The sequence below is a fragment of the Lycorma delicatula genome, chromosome 5 (assembly GCF_047948215.1).
Source record: "Lycorma delicatula isolate Av1 chromosome 5, ASM4794821v1, whole genome shotgun sequence".
NCBI classification, from domain to species: Eukaryota; Metazoa; Arthropoda; class Insecta; order Hemiptera; family Fulgoridae; genus Lycorma; species Lycorma delicatula.
The window spans coordinates 182,170,095-182,188,094 of NC_134459.1; the positions used below are offsets into that span (position 1 = coordinate 182,170,095).

Genomic DNA, 18,000 nt, shown 5'->3' on the forward strand with positions numbered 1-18,000 from the left:
GACAGTTCAGCTCTGAATTTCACTCTGGACTGGGTATTGGTTAAAGTTAATTTTATCATGTTTACGAGTTTAGGGTGAAGGCCCAGGTTTCTCAGAATATTCAGCATGGATGGTCGGTGTATACAATCATAGGCCCTTTTAAAGTCGACAAAGGTGATTATTAGTTGTTTTTTCCGTCTTTTATATAAGTCCATCATAAATTTAGGGATATTATTTGCTCCGGGCAACCTCTCCATGGCCTAAATCCACGTTGGTATTCCCCAGCGTGAATATATATATATATATATATATATATATATATATATATATACACGTATTGGGTGATTCAGAACGATAGGGCAATACTTTGACAACTCATTCTAAAGGCTAAAAATAAGAAAAAAGTTAATATAAATATAGGTCCGAAAAAAAACGTTTCGTTAGCGAGTTATACAGGGTGAAAGATTTCGCCCGAGTTTTAGTTCCTCCGGGTAAATTAAGGCTTTTTGAAATTCTGGGAAGGTCAATTAAGGGACAAATTCAATTGTTTCTTATTGTTTTTGAGCTGGGAAATTGAAAAAATAGGTCCCAGAACTGGGACCTATTAAAATATGGATTTATATTTATATGAATTTTCTTATTTTTAGTCTCTAGAATGAGTTGTCAAAGTATTGCCCTATCGTTCTGAATCACTCTGTACATATATATATATATATATATATATATATATATATATATATATATTATATATATATATATATATATATATATATATATATATATATTCACGCTATTTTGTAGTTTTACATGGGATATCTTAGAAATTAAGAGAGATACCGTTCTGGGACCTATTTTTTTTTCAATTTCCCAGCTCATAAACCATAAGAAACAATTGTATTTGCCCTTTAATTGACTTTTCCAGAATTTCAAAAAGGCATAATTTACCCGGAGTAAAAAGGGTAGCCAGTTTCTAGGTCTATAAACCCCAAGCATGTCGGTTTGTTTTTCTTTAATCTTCCTTCTACTATTAATCTGAGGCCTAAAATTGCTTCCCTTGTCCCTATACTTTTCCTGAAACCAAATCGGTCTTTTCCTAACACTTCCTCCACTCTCCTCTCAATTCTTCTGTATAGAATTCTAGTTAAGATTTTTGATGCATGACTAGTTAAACTAATTGTTTGTATTCTTCACATTTATCTGCCCCTGCTTTCTTTGGTATCATAACTATAGATGGTTATATATTTCAGTACAATTATATAAGACTTGTTTTGTTTTTTTTTTATTTTCAGGCCGAAATGGAGAGAACCGACCCGAACAACTTTACATGGAGAACAGACCGTGTACGCATCTCCACCTCCTGGCAGCGGAGTTTTATTAGCATTTTTTTTAAATATAATTGACGGATATAAAATGGATGCTTCCAGCGTTTCTAACATTAATTCTACGATATTAACTACACATAGGATGGTTGAAGCCTTTAAATATGCTTTCGCTCGTAGAACAGAACTCGGCGATCCGGATTTTGTCAATATTACATCGGTAAGATTTTTAAATTGCTTGTAACCGATTCAAATCCAGTTATTTTGTTGTATAGTAATTTTTTTATTACGGATTGAACGCTTAACTATCCTTACAGTTTTCTTTCAGTTGCTGTGAACGATTTGATAGATAATATTGAAACTGTATTTTGTTCATTAAAATTGAATAATTTTAGAGTTCTAATCATAAGAAAAACCCTAAAATAAAAGTGGTTTTACCGGTGTGTGTGTGTGTGTGTGACATTTATTATGTATGTTAATAATCATTGATCAAATGTAAAGAGAACTTAACGATTTGAAAGTTTTATCATCGTAACGAATGTTGATCTTACCTTACCAGAGATTCATTTCTCTCTCTTTCTCTTTTACCTCCTTTCCTTCTAATGTGAAAATTTTTTTTAGGTAGATTTCATAAGAAAACTACCTATTGTAATGGGTACCATGAACGTTTCATATCCCTCAGACCCAAAAACCTTCAAAGGCGTATATATATATATATATAATTACAAAATAAATTAAATAACACCTTATTTTTTTTATTCCAAAAGCACTTTCGTCGGAATCCACATCATCGGTTATATATAAGATATATTTATATATATATAAATATATATATATATATATATATTTTTTATATATATAAATATATATTTTTTATATATATAAATATATATATATATATATTTTTTTTTTATATATATAAATATATATATATATATATATATATATACTTCATTCATTTGAATGCAGCTCTGGTTTGATGCAGCTCTCCAAGATTCCATATCTAGTACTAGTCGTTTCATTGCGGTATAACCCCCCTAACAATTTGTTTTACATATTCCAATTTTTGCCGGCATGCGCAATTTTTTCCTTTTACTTGACCGTCTAATATTAAAGCGACTATTCCAGGATGGCTTAATATATGGCCTCTTCTTTTAATTATATTTTTCCAAATGCTTCTTTCTTCATCGATTTACTGCAACACCTTTTAATTTGTCACTTTATCCACCCGTCATATTTTTAACATTTTCCTATAGCACCACATTTCAAAAGCTTCTAATATTTTCTTCTCAGATACTTCAATCGCCAAGTTTCACTTTCATATAAAGGTTCGCTTCTAACGTATACTTTCAAAAATGTTTTCCTGACATTTAAATTAATTTTTGATGTAAAGGAATTATACTTCTGATTCGCTTGTGCTATTCGTCATTTTATATCGCTCCTGTTTCGTCCATTTTTATTAATTCTACTTCTCAAATAACAAAATTCTTCTACCTCTGTAATGTTTTCTCTTCCTGTTTTTACATTCAGTGGTCCATTTTTTGTTATTTCTACTACATTTCATTACTTTCGTCTTATTCTTATTTTATTTTCTTGCGTAGGACTTCATTGTTCCTTCTAAATCCTTTTTATTCTCAGCTAGAATTACGATGTCATCAGCAAATCGTAGCATCTTTATTTTTTCACCTTGTATTGTTACTCCGAATCTAAATTGTTCTTTAACATCATTAACCGCTAGTTCCATGTAAAAATTAAAAAGTAACGGCGATAGGGAACATCCTTGTCGGACTCCCTTTCTTATTACGGCTTCTTTCTTATGTTCTTCAATTGTTACTGTTGCTGTTTGGTTCCTGTACATGTTAGCAATTGTTCTTCTATCTCTGTATTTGAACCCTAATTTTTTTTTAAATGCTGAACATTTTATTCAAGTGTATGTTATCGAATGCCTTTTCTAGGTCTATAAACGCCAAGTATGTCGGTTTGTTTTTCTTTATTCTTCCTTCTACTATTAATCTGAGTGCTAAAGAAAATTGCTTCCTTTGTCCCTATACTTTTCTTGAAACCAAATTTGTCTTCTCGTAACACTTCTTCCACTTTCCTCTCGATTCTTCCGTACAGAATTCTAGTTAAGATTTTTGATGCGTGACTAGTTAAACTAATTGTTCTGTTTAATCTTCCGATTTATCTGCTCCTGCCTTCTTTGGTATCAGGAATTTGACACTGTAGATTTAATTGGAACTGAACCTGTGTTTAAAGCGACTGTCAAAAGTATTAGATCAATGGGAATTATTCATCTTAACAATAAATTGTTGCCTAGTGTATTGCAAATTAATTATTATTTATTTTTTATTTTGTTTGTTTTATAATAGAATTTAAATATTTCAGTTCGTAAATGAGTTAACGTCGAAAGAGTATGCCGATTATATACGTAAACAAATAAGAGATGATCGTACGTTTAACGAAGCAAGTCATTATGGAGCTGTATTTTATAACCAAGAAGATCATGGAACTGCTCATATCTCAGTTGTATCACCAGATGGAGATGCAGTTTCTGTTACTAGCACCATTAATCTTTGGTAAGTTTCATTTTGTAATCGGTTATTTGACGCCTTGCTAAAGGCATCATTTTCATAAGATTATGTAATTAATATCTTCTAATAAAGCTACAACATGTTAAAGAAGCGTATATCTAAATTATGTTAAATTGAGATTTTACTCCAAAATTTGTGATTTTCTAAGCAATGGAGGGGGGTGTGGCTAAAACACAAGATTCCAAAAATTTCACCTTACGGGCAATAAAAATATTGTCATTTATCAGTTTAGTATTGAAGTTATAACTACTATTATACTATACTGTATACTATCGGCACTGATGTCAGTATATACGACGTTTAGAAATAAAGTAATGAGACCGGTTCAGAAAACGTTTTTATTTACAATCCAATTTGAAATAGTTCCTTCAGAAGCCACGGCAACGCTTCAAACGGTTTTCCCAACCTTCATAACGGTGTTCGAATTCAGAAATCGAAATATCCTTCAACCGGTCGGTTACATTTTTTAAAATATATATTCTACTTTTTCGAAACGGTGTCCTTTGAGGTGTTTTTTTTAAAGTCGGAAACAGGGGAAAAGTCGCAAGGACTCAAGTTAGGCGAATAAGGTGGTTGAGGAACTATAGGGATGGTTTTTTCTTTGCCAAAAACTCATTAATTGATTGATAATGCAGTGCAATAAGGCGCATTGTCATGATGCAGCACCCAGATATCTTTGATGGCAGTCTCAGGCGGGCAACTCTTTTAAAGAATTTCTCAGAAAAACATATTGATTTACAGTCTGTCCTGTAGGTAACCCATCAGGTTAGTCTATACGTCTTCCCAAATCAGCCAATTTGGAAGACGACAGTTCCAGCTTTCAAGCCTAGTAAAGTCGGTAGTTTTTTTCACACGTATCGTTGATACCGGTGTTCTTTCACGGTTGTGTTTCAATTAACCACACATCTCAGGAACAGTCGAACTGAGAATATACAAGACTACACTTCATTTACACTCATACATATCATCCTCTGAAGTATTATCTGAATGGTAATTACTGGAGGCTAAACAGGAAAAAGAAAGCCTATCCTGTAGGCAAATACTCCTTATGGACAATGCCGTTACTATCAAAGAAACAAATTAGGATGGTTTTGATTTGGTCATCCAAAGCGTGGATTGTTCGCAACTGATTCCTGATCGTTTGAAAATGCTTTAAACCACCTAAAAACTTTGACTTGTGACAGAGCGTCGTCATTTTCAATTATGAAAACGTTTTGGTCATATTCTTACCGAGTTTAACACACAAAACTTGATTGTGCAATGCTGCTCATAATTAGTATCGCTCATTTTTGTAAAAAATGTATACAAAAAGTTTACGTGTCATGTGGCGACTAAAAATATTAATAACTAATATAAATCCGCTGTTCATATAACCATATGTTTACTAGTAATTTTACAGTGTTGCCAATTTGGCTGCCCAAAAAAAATTTGAGTATTAAGCGGGGTTCTTAAGGGAACTAGGTCTAAATTTCGATGTACAAACTTTAGTGGGAAGTTTATAATGAGGTTGTTAGTGCGGATCTGAGACATTCAGAAAGTGGCTCTTTATAGTAGGATCTAGGCGCGGGGTCTTCTTTCCGCGGTTAGGTTTCCTAGCTTAGTTCTTGAGGGCGACGTGGTAGCTGCAGGTGTCCGTTGTCTTCATTCTGAAGGCATAAACACGTAAATCTATCTCGGGGTGAACTTTTACCGATGTAGATGTCCCTCGGGGCATCTGCATCGGTGGCATCTCAGCGGGGCCTAGACTGAAAGCTATGTGGCAAAATCAGTTTGAGGGCGAGAAGAAGTCCTCCGTTAAAGCCACTACTGGCTAGGAACGGAGGGGGTGGTGTAGCGACCGGACACGCTACGAGGTGGGTTCTTCTCCCCTCGGGGGGGAATCGAGATGCCCAAAAAAAAAATAGTCTCATTACTTTATTTACAGACCGCATACTTCAGAAGAAAATTGCAGAAATCGTTAACTATTTAAATTCTGCATAAGAATCCATTCTTGGTGAAATTTTTTCATTTGATCTTCAGCCAATTTTTAAAAACTTTGTTTTGCCTTATAAGAAGCTGACAGTTGTTACTGCAATAATCTTTACTTTAAAAAAATTTGTTAAACATTTCTCATCTCTCATTTAGCAAAAGATTTTTTTCATACTTTGATCGTCCTTTAGTTTTTATAGGAATAACATGTACATTGGGCTGAACAAAAGATGCTAAGCCGTCAAAACCTATCTGGTATGAAAATACCGCGTTAAGATTTGTAATGTTACAACATTTTACGGTAACTATGTAATTATCAAACAAGTACTCCGGTTAAGTATTTGACAAATTACTGCCGATAAATCAGACAGAAAAATTAATAAATGACAAATTACTTCAGAGAGTAGAAGAACGCAGATTGTTCTTAAAAAGTAGAAGGCAAACTCTCACTTAAGGGATTAGTTTGAGTCAAATGATTTTACGGTTAACATTCTAGTTGAATAATACTAGATGATTAACTGGAGAAAGCCCTTGACTACAATTTTTAAACTAAGTCGCCAAAGCTGCTGGAACTAGCAGTGAACAGATGGCTTGTGATAGATTAACATGGTTACCTGCTAGCCGATGATTTAGATTGAATCGAAAGAAGATTAGTAGAGATGTACGGTATTTATAACAATTTTTTTTTTGTCTTCAGTCATTTGACTGGTTTGATGCAGCTCTCCAAGATTCCCTATCTAGTGCTAGTCGTTTCATTTCAGTATACCCTCCACATCCTACATCCCTAACAATTTGTTTTACATATTCCAAACATGGCCTGCCTACACAATTTTTCCCTTCTACCTGTCCTTCCAATATTAAAGCGACTATTCCAGGATGCCTTAGTATGTGGCCTATAAGTCTGTCTCTTCTTTTAACTATATTTTTCCAAATGCTTCTTTCTTCATCTATTTGCCGCAATACCTCTTCATTTGTCACTTTATCCACCCATCTGATTTTTAACATTCTCCTATAGCACCACATTTCAAAAGCTTCTAACCTTTTCTTCTCAGATACTCCGATCGTCCAAGTTTCACTTCCTTATAAAGCGACACTCCAAACATACACTTTCAAAAATCTTTTTCTGAAATTTAAATTAATTTTTGATGTAAAGGAATTATATTTATGATTCGTCTGTGCTTTTCAGCATTTTATATCGCTCCTGCTTCGTCCATCTTTAGTAATTCTACTTCCCAAATAACAAAATTCTTCTACCACCATTATATTTTCTTTAACTAATTTTACATTCAGTGATCCATCTTCGTTATTTCTACTACATATTATTATTTTCGTTTTGTTCTTGTTAATTTTCTTGCGTAGGACTTCATCAATGCCGTTCATTTTTTCTTCTAAATCCTTTTTACTCTCGGCTAGAATTACTATATCATCGGCAAATCGTAGCATCTTTACCTTTTCACCTTGTATTGTTACTCCTGATCTAAATTGTTCTTTAATATCATTAACTGCTATTTCCATGTAAAGATTAAAAAGTAACGGGGATAGGGAACATCCTTATCGGACTCCCTTTCTTTTACGGCTTCTTTCTTAATGTTCTTCAATTATTACTGTTCCTGTAAGTATTTGTATCTCTGTATTTGAACCCTAATTTTTTTAAAATGCTGAACATTTTATTCCAGTCTACGTTATCGAACACCTTTTCCAGGTATATAAATGCCAAGTATGTTGGTTTGTTTTTCTTTAATCTTTCTTCTACTATTAATCTGAGCGATAAAAATTGTTTCCGTTGTCCCTATACTTTTCCTGAAATCAAATCTCTCTTCTCCTAACATTTCTTCCACTCTCCTCTCAATTTTTCTGTACAAAATTCTAGTTAAGATTTTTTATGCATGACTAGTTAAGCTAATTGTTCTGTAATTCTTCACATTTATCTACTCCTACATTCTTTGGTATCATAACTATAACACGTTTTTTGGAGTCTGACGGAACTTCCCCTTTTTTTTTTGTAATTATTACACACCAGTTTGTATAATCTATCAATCGCTTCCTCACCTGCACTGCGCAGTAATTTAACAGGTATTCTTTCTATTCCAGGAGCCTTTCTGCCATTTAAATCTTTTAATGCTGTCTTAAATTTAGATCTCAGTATTGTTTCTCCCATTTCATCCTCCTCAACTTCCTCTTCTTCCTCTATAACACCATTTTCTAATTCATTTCCTCCGTATAACTCTTCAATATATTCCACCCATCTATCGACTTTACCTTTCGTATTATATTTCGGTGTACCATCTTTGTTTAACACATTATTAGATTTTAATTTATTTACCCTAAAATTTTCTCTCGCTCTCTCAGACTGTCATCCGTCTCTTTCTCTCTTCCTCTGTCTCTCTTGTCTTTCTCACTCTCTCATTCTGTCAGTCTTTCTCTTTCTCTCTCGCTCTCTCTCTCTCTCTGTGACTCACATTCACCTCTCAGTGTATCTATCTGTATGTCTGTCCATCTCTCTCTGCTCTCTCACACTGTCTGTCTCTCTCCCGTCTGTCTTAATTTCTGTCTCTCTCTCTCCAAGCTCTCCAACCTTTCTGTCTCTCACACCCTCTCTCTCTCTCACTCTTTCTCCCCTTCCTCTGTCCTTCCTCTTGTCTTTCTCGCTCTCTCATTCTGTCAGTCTTTTTCTCTCTCTCTCCCTCTGTCTTACACTGTATGTATGTCTGTCTCTATCTTTCTGTCTCTCTCTCTCTCTTCAACCTTTCTGTCTCTCACACACTCTCTCTGTCTCTCTTGTCTTTCTCCCTCTCATTCTGTCTGTCTGAGTGTCAGTCTTTTTCTCTCTCTCCCTCTGTCTGTCAGTCTCTCTCTCTTCAACCTTTCTGTCTCACACCCTCACACTCTCTCACTCTTTCTCCCCTTCCTCTGTCTCTCTTGTCTGTCTCACTCTCTCATTCTGTCTGTCAGTCTTTTTCTCTCTCTTCCTCTGTTTCACACTGTATGTCTGTCTCTATCATTTTCAGAAAATTTTCCTTAACTTTCCTGTATGCTCCGTCTATTTTTCCAATGTTCATTTCTCTTTCCACTTCTGAACACTTTTCTTTAATCCACTCTTCTTTCGCTAATTTGCACTTCCCGTTTATAATATTTCTTAATTCTCCATAGTTCCTTTTATTTTCTCCATCACTAGCACTCTTATATATTCTACGTCCATCCATCAGCTGCAATATATCCTCCGTGTTATAACAAATAGTTGTCGATTTCTACAAAAAAATAATTTGGTACGAATTATACGATTATTTTTTATAATCGCAGATTTTTAACCGGTGTAATGAGTAATAATTAATATTCGCTTTTCTTAATACTTGTTTCAGTTTTGGAGCCGGCATTACATCAAAACGCACCGGTATAATACTTAACAGCGGTATGGATGATTTCTCAGTTCCCGGTAATGTAAACTATTTCGGCTTACAACCGTCACCGAATAATTTTATCGAGCCTGGAAAAATGTCATTGTCATAGGTCAGCCCTACAATAATTGTTGATAAAGATGGTAATGTAACAATGGTTATTGGAACTTCTGGCGGCACTAAAATTACTACAGCTGCGGCCAGTGTAAGTTTATTAAACTAAAAAAAAAAAATATTTATTTCTGTATGAATGCTTGAATTCTTGTACATGCGTGTTTTTTTTTTGTTATAGAAAATTAAAAAAAATGAATTTATTAAAGAAGTTATATTTATGCAAGTCTTTAAAAGGAATGCAAAACTGGCGGGAATATTACAAATCTTTCCTTCCAATCGCAGTGCCTGGACAGTGTCCCTTGCTGCTGTATGTATCTGTAATCGGACGTATTTCAAAGGTTTATTTTAATGACGGGTCTAAGTTTCAAATTTTGTTATATTTTATGGACGGATTTGTGTACGGCATTCCTATCCACTTGGACCAGCGTTCTCAAACCCATTTCTGGGTCCGACCGCGGGAGACTGGGCTTTTAAAACCTCTGCCCCCGATGTAATTGCCCTTCAGACCGTCCGTTGAAGTCCTTTCGGTGCTAGCAGGAATACGCCACAACCCTTTAAAAGTGCGTAATGGAAACCGTTCTCCACACATCTTCATTAATTTAGTTTTTCTGTTTAAACCGCATAAAAGAAAAATTTTATTAAAAATGCATCCGAATTCAATAATTTTACTTACCTGATCTATAAAAGATGTCCCCGACGGGGAGTCTTATTCTTTAAGACTTTGGGGGTTGGCGTCCCCACGGGCCTAGCCTCTGCAGCTATTCTTCCCACTATACAGTGAGCTGCAGAACACTTTACATTATACACATATACTACACCAAGAACACTACATAAATTACAACATACACACTTACACAATTACACAACAACATCCTACACTGATATTTCTTACATTAACACTCGTTGGTGTTGCGACATCTTACGAAACGCAACCGTAACCCAAGATGGGAACAAATCGTGCCGATGGGTGAATGGCTCTACGTAGTGAGTCTCGAACGATGTCCTCTGGGCACCAGGGCGAACCCAGTTGTACTTAGCTCTAGCTCCAGTACGCGTGCGCTCTGCTGGAGTGGTCCATTTTTCGCCGGTACTCGTGGGACCAAAATTTCAGTTCCAACAATAAACACAATGATGGTTGGTGGTCCATCTGAAAAAACCACCAAATTATGTCTTGCGAAGAGACCTCGGTCAGCTGTATCTGACGAGGATAAAAGTCCTATGGAAGAGAACTACAAATCTTTAAACATGAACACTAAAAATATTCGATTCATTGTTCTCAGAAATAGTCAGGAAGGTGGCTCCCTCCAAAAGGTTTCACCCTTCCTTATAAATAAAACCCTAACAGGTGCAAGTGGCTCCCCTAAGAATATCAGGAAATTACGTGACGGATCGATTCTGGTTGAAACATTCAACGATGAACAGAGTCGATCTATCTTACGTCTCCGTAATATGGGTGGTATAAATATCAGTGCAGAATGCCACAAAACGTTAAATACGAGCCGGGGTATAATTTTTTGTAGAGACCTTCTAGATATAGATATCTCTGAAATAGTTGACGAGCTTTGCCACCAAGATGTTGTTGAAGTGAAACGTATAATGAAACGGCAGAATGGAACAGAAGAACCGACACCGTCTCTTATATTAACATTCAGTCTCCCTGTTCCACCAGAAAAGATTAAAGTGGGTTACCTCTCGGTTCGGGTACGACCATTCATACCCAACCCACGGCGATGTTTCAGATGCCAAGGTTTTGGTCATACTACAACATCTTGCACGAAAACTGAGATCTGTGCTCGATGTGGTAAAGAAGGTCACAACGACACTAACTGCGAAGAAAGTGAAAAATGTGCAAACTGCAGTGGTCCACATACAGCCCGCTCCCGAGATTGCCCAACTTTTAAAGAAGAAAAGGCTCAAAATCTGTACGGAGCAAAAACTATCTTTTCCGGCTGCACGTAGAGAATATAAAAAGATAAACAACTCACGGAACCTGGTTAAACCAGACGTATCTTTTGCCACCGCTACAACTAAACAAATTCCTACAAATGCTAATAATCAGCAGTGCGGATCCTGCAATGAGCTTAAAAAACTTGTTCAGATGCTATCTGATCAAGTAGCTTCACTTACAGCCACTATCTCAGAGCTGTCAAAAATGAATAAAAAGTCCTCCGTCGCAGCTAGTGAATCAAACAGTATGATACATACGAAAGTTCCTATTCCCAAAATCGTACCGCCACGAATAGCGACTATCACAGCTGGCAGTAAGCCACCTAATAAGCTCCCCATAAAGGGAACCCACGTAACTATCTCTTCTGGGATGTCAACTACAGCATCCCATTCAAATAAATCTCCTCCACCATCACCTCATATACTGGAGGATATGGTTGAAGAACCACCCGACCCTAGGGCATCGGAGTTCATTAAAATAAAAAATTCAAAAAAGAAAAACCGAATCACGTACAACTAATTTTTATATAGTTTCCGAAATTTATTTTTTTATTTGTTTTTTACACTTATGAACATTATTCAGTGAAATGTTAGAGGTATTCGGTCCCGCATTGAAGATATTAGAGTACTGGCGCACACACATGATCCACTAATCATGTGTTTCCAGGAAACTCACCTTCTACAACATGACCCAATTACACTCAGAGGATACCCTAGTAGACAGTAGGGAGAGTGGTGGAGTAGCGATTTTCATGAAGAATGGGGTGTCAGCTACAAGAATTCAACTAACCACTGTCATTCCTGCTATTGCAGTAAAGGTCACTATTCCCTTCAAATTGCATATCTGCAATCTGTATCTCTCACCGAACACTGTGTTCAGTGCTTTAGATGTCTCAAATCTCCTTACACAAATACCATCTCCATCGTTAATAGTAGGAGACTTCAATGCCCATCATATTTCCTGGGGCTCAACCTTCTGCTCCACTCGAGGAAATATGATAAACAGATTGAGACAAGATTTTGACCTTTGCCTACTGAATAATGGATCACACACATTTATATCCTTATCAACTGGTGCTGTATCTAACCTTGATCTCTCCATATGCTCACCGAATGTACTCCCTCATTTTAATTGGTCGATTTGTGATGACTATCACGGCAGTGATCATAGACCAATTATTATTAGTTTCGGTGTAGACTGCGAGATTAAAAGAATGCCACGGAGATGGTTTGTTGAAAAGGCAGATTGGAACGGATACCGTAAAGCATTCCAATCTCAGTATGACGATGGAGCGAACATCCTCGACCAATATTCTTCTTTTACGTTCATGATACTTAAGAATGCCAACAGATATATCCCACAAACATCGGGTAATCCTAGACGTCCTTTCGTTCCATGGTGGAACGATGAATGCAAAAATGCTATTAGGAATCGACGGCAGGCACTACGTAAATTTAATCGTAGGCCTACAACAGAACATCTAAATTTATACCGCAGGGCTAGAGCGGTGTGCCGTCGAGTATTCTTGGACGCTAAGAGGAATTCATGGACGAAATACGTGAGCACTATCTCACGCACTACTTCCACGTCTACTGTATGGAAGAAAATTCGTGCAATCTTCGGATCACCGAAACAATCTATTCTTGGTCTTATTGATGAAGGAGAACTCCTTTCATCATCCTCGGAAGTGGCAAATAGTCTAGCAAAATCTTTCCGCTCGGTGTCTCTCACCTCATCATATAATAACGATTTTCAACGGTACAAGATACAAATGGAGGTGTTGTCGTTAAACATTGGTGATTCGGTTGGTGAATTAAACACTCTATTCGTATTTAAAGAATTGTTACATGCACTTAAAAATTCACGGGACACTTCCCCAGGACCGGACAACATTCGCCTTTCCATGCTTTCACACCTTCCTAATTCGGCACTACAACAACTTTTGAATATTTTCAACGGTTTATTCTCCGAACAAGTCTTCCCACCCGGCTGGTCAGAAGCATTTATTATACCAGTACTAAAACCTGGTAAAGACCAGACGAACACCTCAAGCTATCGCCCTATTTCATTAACAAGCGTGTTGTGTAAAATAATGGAGAGAATGGTAAACCGCAGACTTACATGGTACTTGGAGAAACATGGCTTTCTATCTCCAGAACAGTGTGGTTTTCGACAAGGACGATCTTCCATTGACCATTTAGGGTCACTAGAAACAGCCATACAAAACGCTTTCCTCAATCGGCAACACCTCGTCGCTATCTTCTTTGATATAAAAAAGGCGTATGACACAGCCTGGCGACGTGGTATTCTTAACACTCTCCAAAAATGGGGAATCAAGGGCAATATGCTTGCTTTTATCCGGGGATTCTTAAATCACCGAACGGCTCGTGTTCGTGTGGATGATTCGCTCTCAGATAGTGTCATCTTAGAGAATGGAGTGCCCCAAGGTAGTGTATTAAGTGCCACCTTATTTTCTGTAGCCATAAATGATATTACCAAATGTGTTCAGGCTCCTGTCTCATGCTCTCTATTTGCTGACGACTTTGCTATCTACATTGCAAGCCGTTCAACACCCACAGCAGAGAGACTACTGCAGAACACTATATCTCACCTTGAAGCTTGGTCCAGGATTACTGGTTTCACATTTTCATCCGAAAAAACAAAATGTGTAGTTTTTTCTCGGCTACGAAACCCTTCTATTCCGCAAATTTTTCTGAACGGTGAGACTATTACTATCTCTAATTACGTTAAGTTTTTAGGTTTAGTTTTTGATAGCCGTCTTACTTGGGTCAAACATTTAAAAGAATTGAAAACAAAATGTTCCAAAATTCTAGATATGATGCGAGTCCTTACTAACACCAACCGGGGAGCCGATAGATCATGTATGATACGTTTTTATTATTCCTTTGTTCGCTCCCGTTTAGATTACGGTTGTGTGGCCTACTCATCAGCTCGTCAAACCGTGCTTAAAATGCTGGATAGTGTACATCATGCTTTCCTTCGGCTTGCCACAGGCGCGTTTAGATCTAGTCCTGTCGCAAGCTTACTGGTAGACTGTGGTGAACCATCACTTTGGGATAGACGAGACCAGCTTTTATTATCGTATTTTGCTCGTCTCAGAGGACAACCGAATCACCCGGCTCTTGAGTCAGTCTTTGGAAATCCTAATCTAAAAAGTATGAGGACCATCCACGTCGTACTGCACCGGTAGGTATCCGTACCTGGCGTCTGCTGCAGCATATAAATGTTAACAAACCGTCATTCTTTCCTATATATCCTTGCTCATATCCTCCGTGGAGAATAAACCTTATAAATTTTAATTTTGACCTGACTACATACAATAAACAATCAACACCATCTACTGTCTTTCAGCAAATGTTTCAGTGTGTTCTCTCCAAGATGAAACCAGACGCGGTTGTATACACTGATGGATCGAAACAAAATGATACAGTTGGATGTGCATTTGTTGTTAATGAGAGAACTTATATGTTTGGTCTACCCGGTATTACGAGTGTGTTTACCGCTGAACTATACGCTATAAATAAGGCTCTAAACATCATTAACCCTAAATATAGAAAAATTCTTATTTGCAGTGACTCGTGTAGTGCTCTCCAAGCCTTAAAAAACTTTTATTCCAAACATCCTATCGTCATTGAAATTTACAACGCAATCGCCGAGTTGAATAATCGCAACACAGAATTAAGTTTTTGCCGGGTCCCTAGCCACGTAGGGATTCCAGGTAATGAACATGCAGATTCCGCTGCCAAAGAAGCATGTAACCAGCCTCCTTTCACCACCCGAGTTGCTACTTCTGATTTCATTAACTATGAAAAACAATTATTAAGAACAAGGTGGCAAGGTGATTGGACAGCTACCGTTGATAATAAACTCCGTCAGATTAAAGATTCTGTGTTACCATGGGACACCTCATACAGAAAAACTCGGCGTGAGGAAGTAGTTCTCTGTCGATTGCGGATAGGACACACGAGAGTAACACACGAGTACCTGTTTACAAGAGGACAACCACCTCTATGCGCAAGATGCAACTGCCGCGTGACTGTGCGCCACATACTCGTGGACTGCATATGTTATGCGGCATTGCGTCGTAAATTTAAACTACCTAGTAACATCCGTGGTATCTTGCGTGACGATAAGAAGGTTTTAAACCGGATGTTTATATTTTTACGTAGTATAGGGTTAATGCAAAAAATTTAATAAGTATGTATTCTTTCGTAATTGTATGTATTGTCCTATGTATTATTTTTGTTATCCGAGTAGGGAGCCTTTTACACTCCCTATCGGATTTTTTTTGTTTTTTTTGTTTGTTTTTTAAATTCGTCTGTGATATTAGTTGTAAGATTTTTGTGATATTAGTTGTAAGACTGTAAACGTAATAGTTTTAGTTTTAAGTTTTATCTCCTTTTTTAGTTTTAAGTTTTATTTATTTTTAATGTGATATTTTTTAACATAGTTTTAAGTTACATATTAGTGTTTTTGTTATCCGAGAATGGGCCTTTTACACCCATTCCGGATTTTGTTTCTGTGATAGTAGTTTTAATTTTTAATTTTTTCTAAAAACCTTAAATTATTTTTATTTATTTATCTATTTATTTATTTATTTATTTATTTTCCGGGCGATGATAACGTTCAACCGTTTTTCGCCCTTAAAAAAAAAAAAAAAAAAAAAAATATATAAAAGATGTGTATCCAATAAGTCATGGTAGGTATCTGGATTAACCCACCGGGTTGGTCTAGTGGTGAACGCGTCTTCCCAAATCAGCTGATTTGGAAGCCGAGAGTTCCAGCGTTCAAGTCCTAGTAAAGCCAGTTATTTTTACACGGATTTGAATACTAGATCGTGGATACCGCCGGTGTTCTTTGGTGGTTGGGTTTCAATTAACCACACATCTTAGGAACGGTCGAACTGAGTCTGTACAAGACTACACTTCATTTACACTCATACATATCATCCTCATTCATCCTCTGAAGTATTATCTAAACGGTAGTTACCGGAGGCTAAACAGGAAAAAGAAGAAGGGTATCTGGATTAGTGGTTTAAATTGTTTAGATATTTTTAAACTATATTCACATTTTTTGTATCGGGTTTGTCTAGAACAAGAGCAATTATTTGTTTTTCAATTTTTATAGGTTTTTTATAGCGTCCGGCATATAAATCTGACGATTTTGTAGTAATTGTTATGTTGGCACCACTGTCAATGAGAAGACGGAAGTGTTGTACATCGACAGGTCTATTCATGCTGTTTCAGTAGCCGGTATGTCATGGTCGGGTAAACAACAAGCGTTTGTGATTGAAGTCTATTTTAAATATAATGACTCAGTTATTGTAACACAGCGTTTATTTCGCACGCTCAATCATCGCGATGATTGAGCGTGCAATGTCAAATTTTAGTACAAGGTTAAGTGTGTGTGAGGAGTGATGGAAAATATTTGGATGACATAATATTCAAATAAAAAAAATCTACGTCTCTCTCTGTCACTGTCTCCCTTTCTCTCTCTCTCTCTCTCTATATATATATATATATAAATTCTCTATAAATTGAAAAATTGATCTTAATTAGATGTATTAAATAGTACGAAACACAGTTTATTATTATCCCTGAAAAATCGTCAGGTTTATATGCCGAACCCTGTAAATGTGATGCAGTCTATGAAACCACGCCGTAAGTAGGAAAACTCACATTTCTAGTTTTCACAGTTTCTAATAAAACACAAAATTGTAAAAATTTTGAAGAAATGAAGACATCTGGCTGTCATTACCAACTTTATAAAAATAGTAGTAAAATTTGTGTAAAATAATTCGACTGAAACTTGTAATTAATATTTTTTATTTAAAAAATAAGTCTCGTATAAATGGATTAACATAATAAAAATATTACGGTACTTTCATCGCAACAAGCTTTGAAGAAACAAAATTCAGTAAGTCACATTACTGACTTGTGACGTGGTTTCTAAAATGCACCGTGTGTACTTCAAGATCCGCTTTTGGTATTTTAAAAGCGGAAATATTTGAATTTAGTTATTGAATTCGTTTGACAGATGTTAAAACCTAAAAATCAATTTTTTTTTTTGTTAATTTTTGCTGTTCTGGAAAATAACGCGTGCCGACTTACAGAATTCAGGTTTCATAGACCGTATCACATGTACTTTTCCATCAGTCTACTGATGATGATTGCGTAACAATTTCTGTCGACTAGGCTTAGCTTTAACGTATATTTTATAAAATATTAAATAAATTTTATTCGGTTATTAATTGTATTTTATTGAATAGGTGATTACTAGTTACACGTGGTTTAACAGAACGTTAAAAGAAGCTGTTGATGAGAGTAGAATTCATCACCGACTCTATCCTATGGAAATCAGTTACGAATATGGAGTTATCGAGGTAAATATTTTTGTATTTTCTTTAACTATTTGGCTTATTGTATAGCCATCAAAAAGGAACCTTGCAGAAAGATCTTTTACTATTTTCTAGTTTTTCATTTGACACCGGGTCAACAAGCTTCTTATTCTGACCCTAAAAAAAAAAGTTAAGCGATATAAAACATCTGTAATAATGAGACTAGTTTTTTTGGCAGCCAAATTGGCAACGCTGTAAAGTTATAAGCAACGTTGTGCGATCAGGTTATGCGTTAAACTGTAAGAGAATGTTACTGAAACTTTAACAA

At 36.1% G+C, this 18,000-nt stretch overlaps 1 protein-coding gene across 1 annotated transcript; it reads left to right on the forward strand.

The window, feature by feature from the left end:
• The first annotated feature begins 1,268 nt into the window (after nt 1–1,268).
• LOC142324606 (glutathione hydrolase 1 proenzyme-like) lies at nt 1,269–17,720 on the forward strand. The gene is made up of 4 exons (XM_075365453.1): nt 1,269–1,518; nt 3,684–3,874; nt 9,217–9,457; nt 17,604–17,720. Exons 1-3 carry the CDS (start codon nt 1,390–1,392, stop codon nt 9,362–9,364), a joined length of 468 nt encoding a protein of 155 aa, XP_075221568.1. The 5' UTR covers nt 1,269–1,389; the 3' UTR covers nt 9,365–9,457; nt 17,604–17,720.
• Nucleotides 17,721–18,000: the final 280 nt, after the last annotated feature.

Bases quoted from the DNA above. Each gene is read 5' to 3' on its own strand.
- LOC142324606 (XM_075365453.1), top strand. From the start codon at position 1,390: ATGGATGCTTCCAGCGTTTCTAACATTAATTCTACGATATTAACTACA. The intron at 1,519-3,683 runs GTAAGATTTTTA...TAAATATTTCAG, and splicing joins ATTTTGTCAATATTACATCG to TTCGTAAATGAGTTAACGTC. The intron at 3,875-9,216 runs GTAAGTTTCATT...TACTTGTTTCAG, and splicing joins ACTAGCACCATTAATCTTTG to TTTTGGAGCCGGCATTACAT.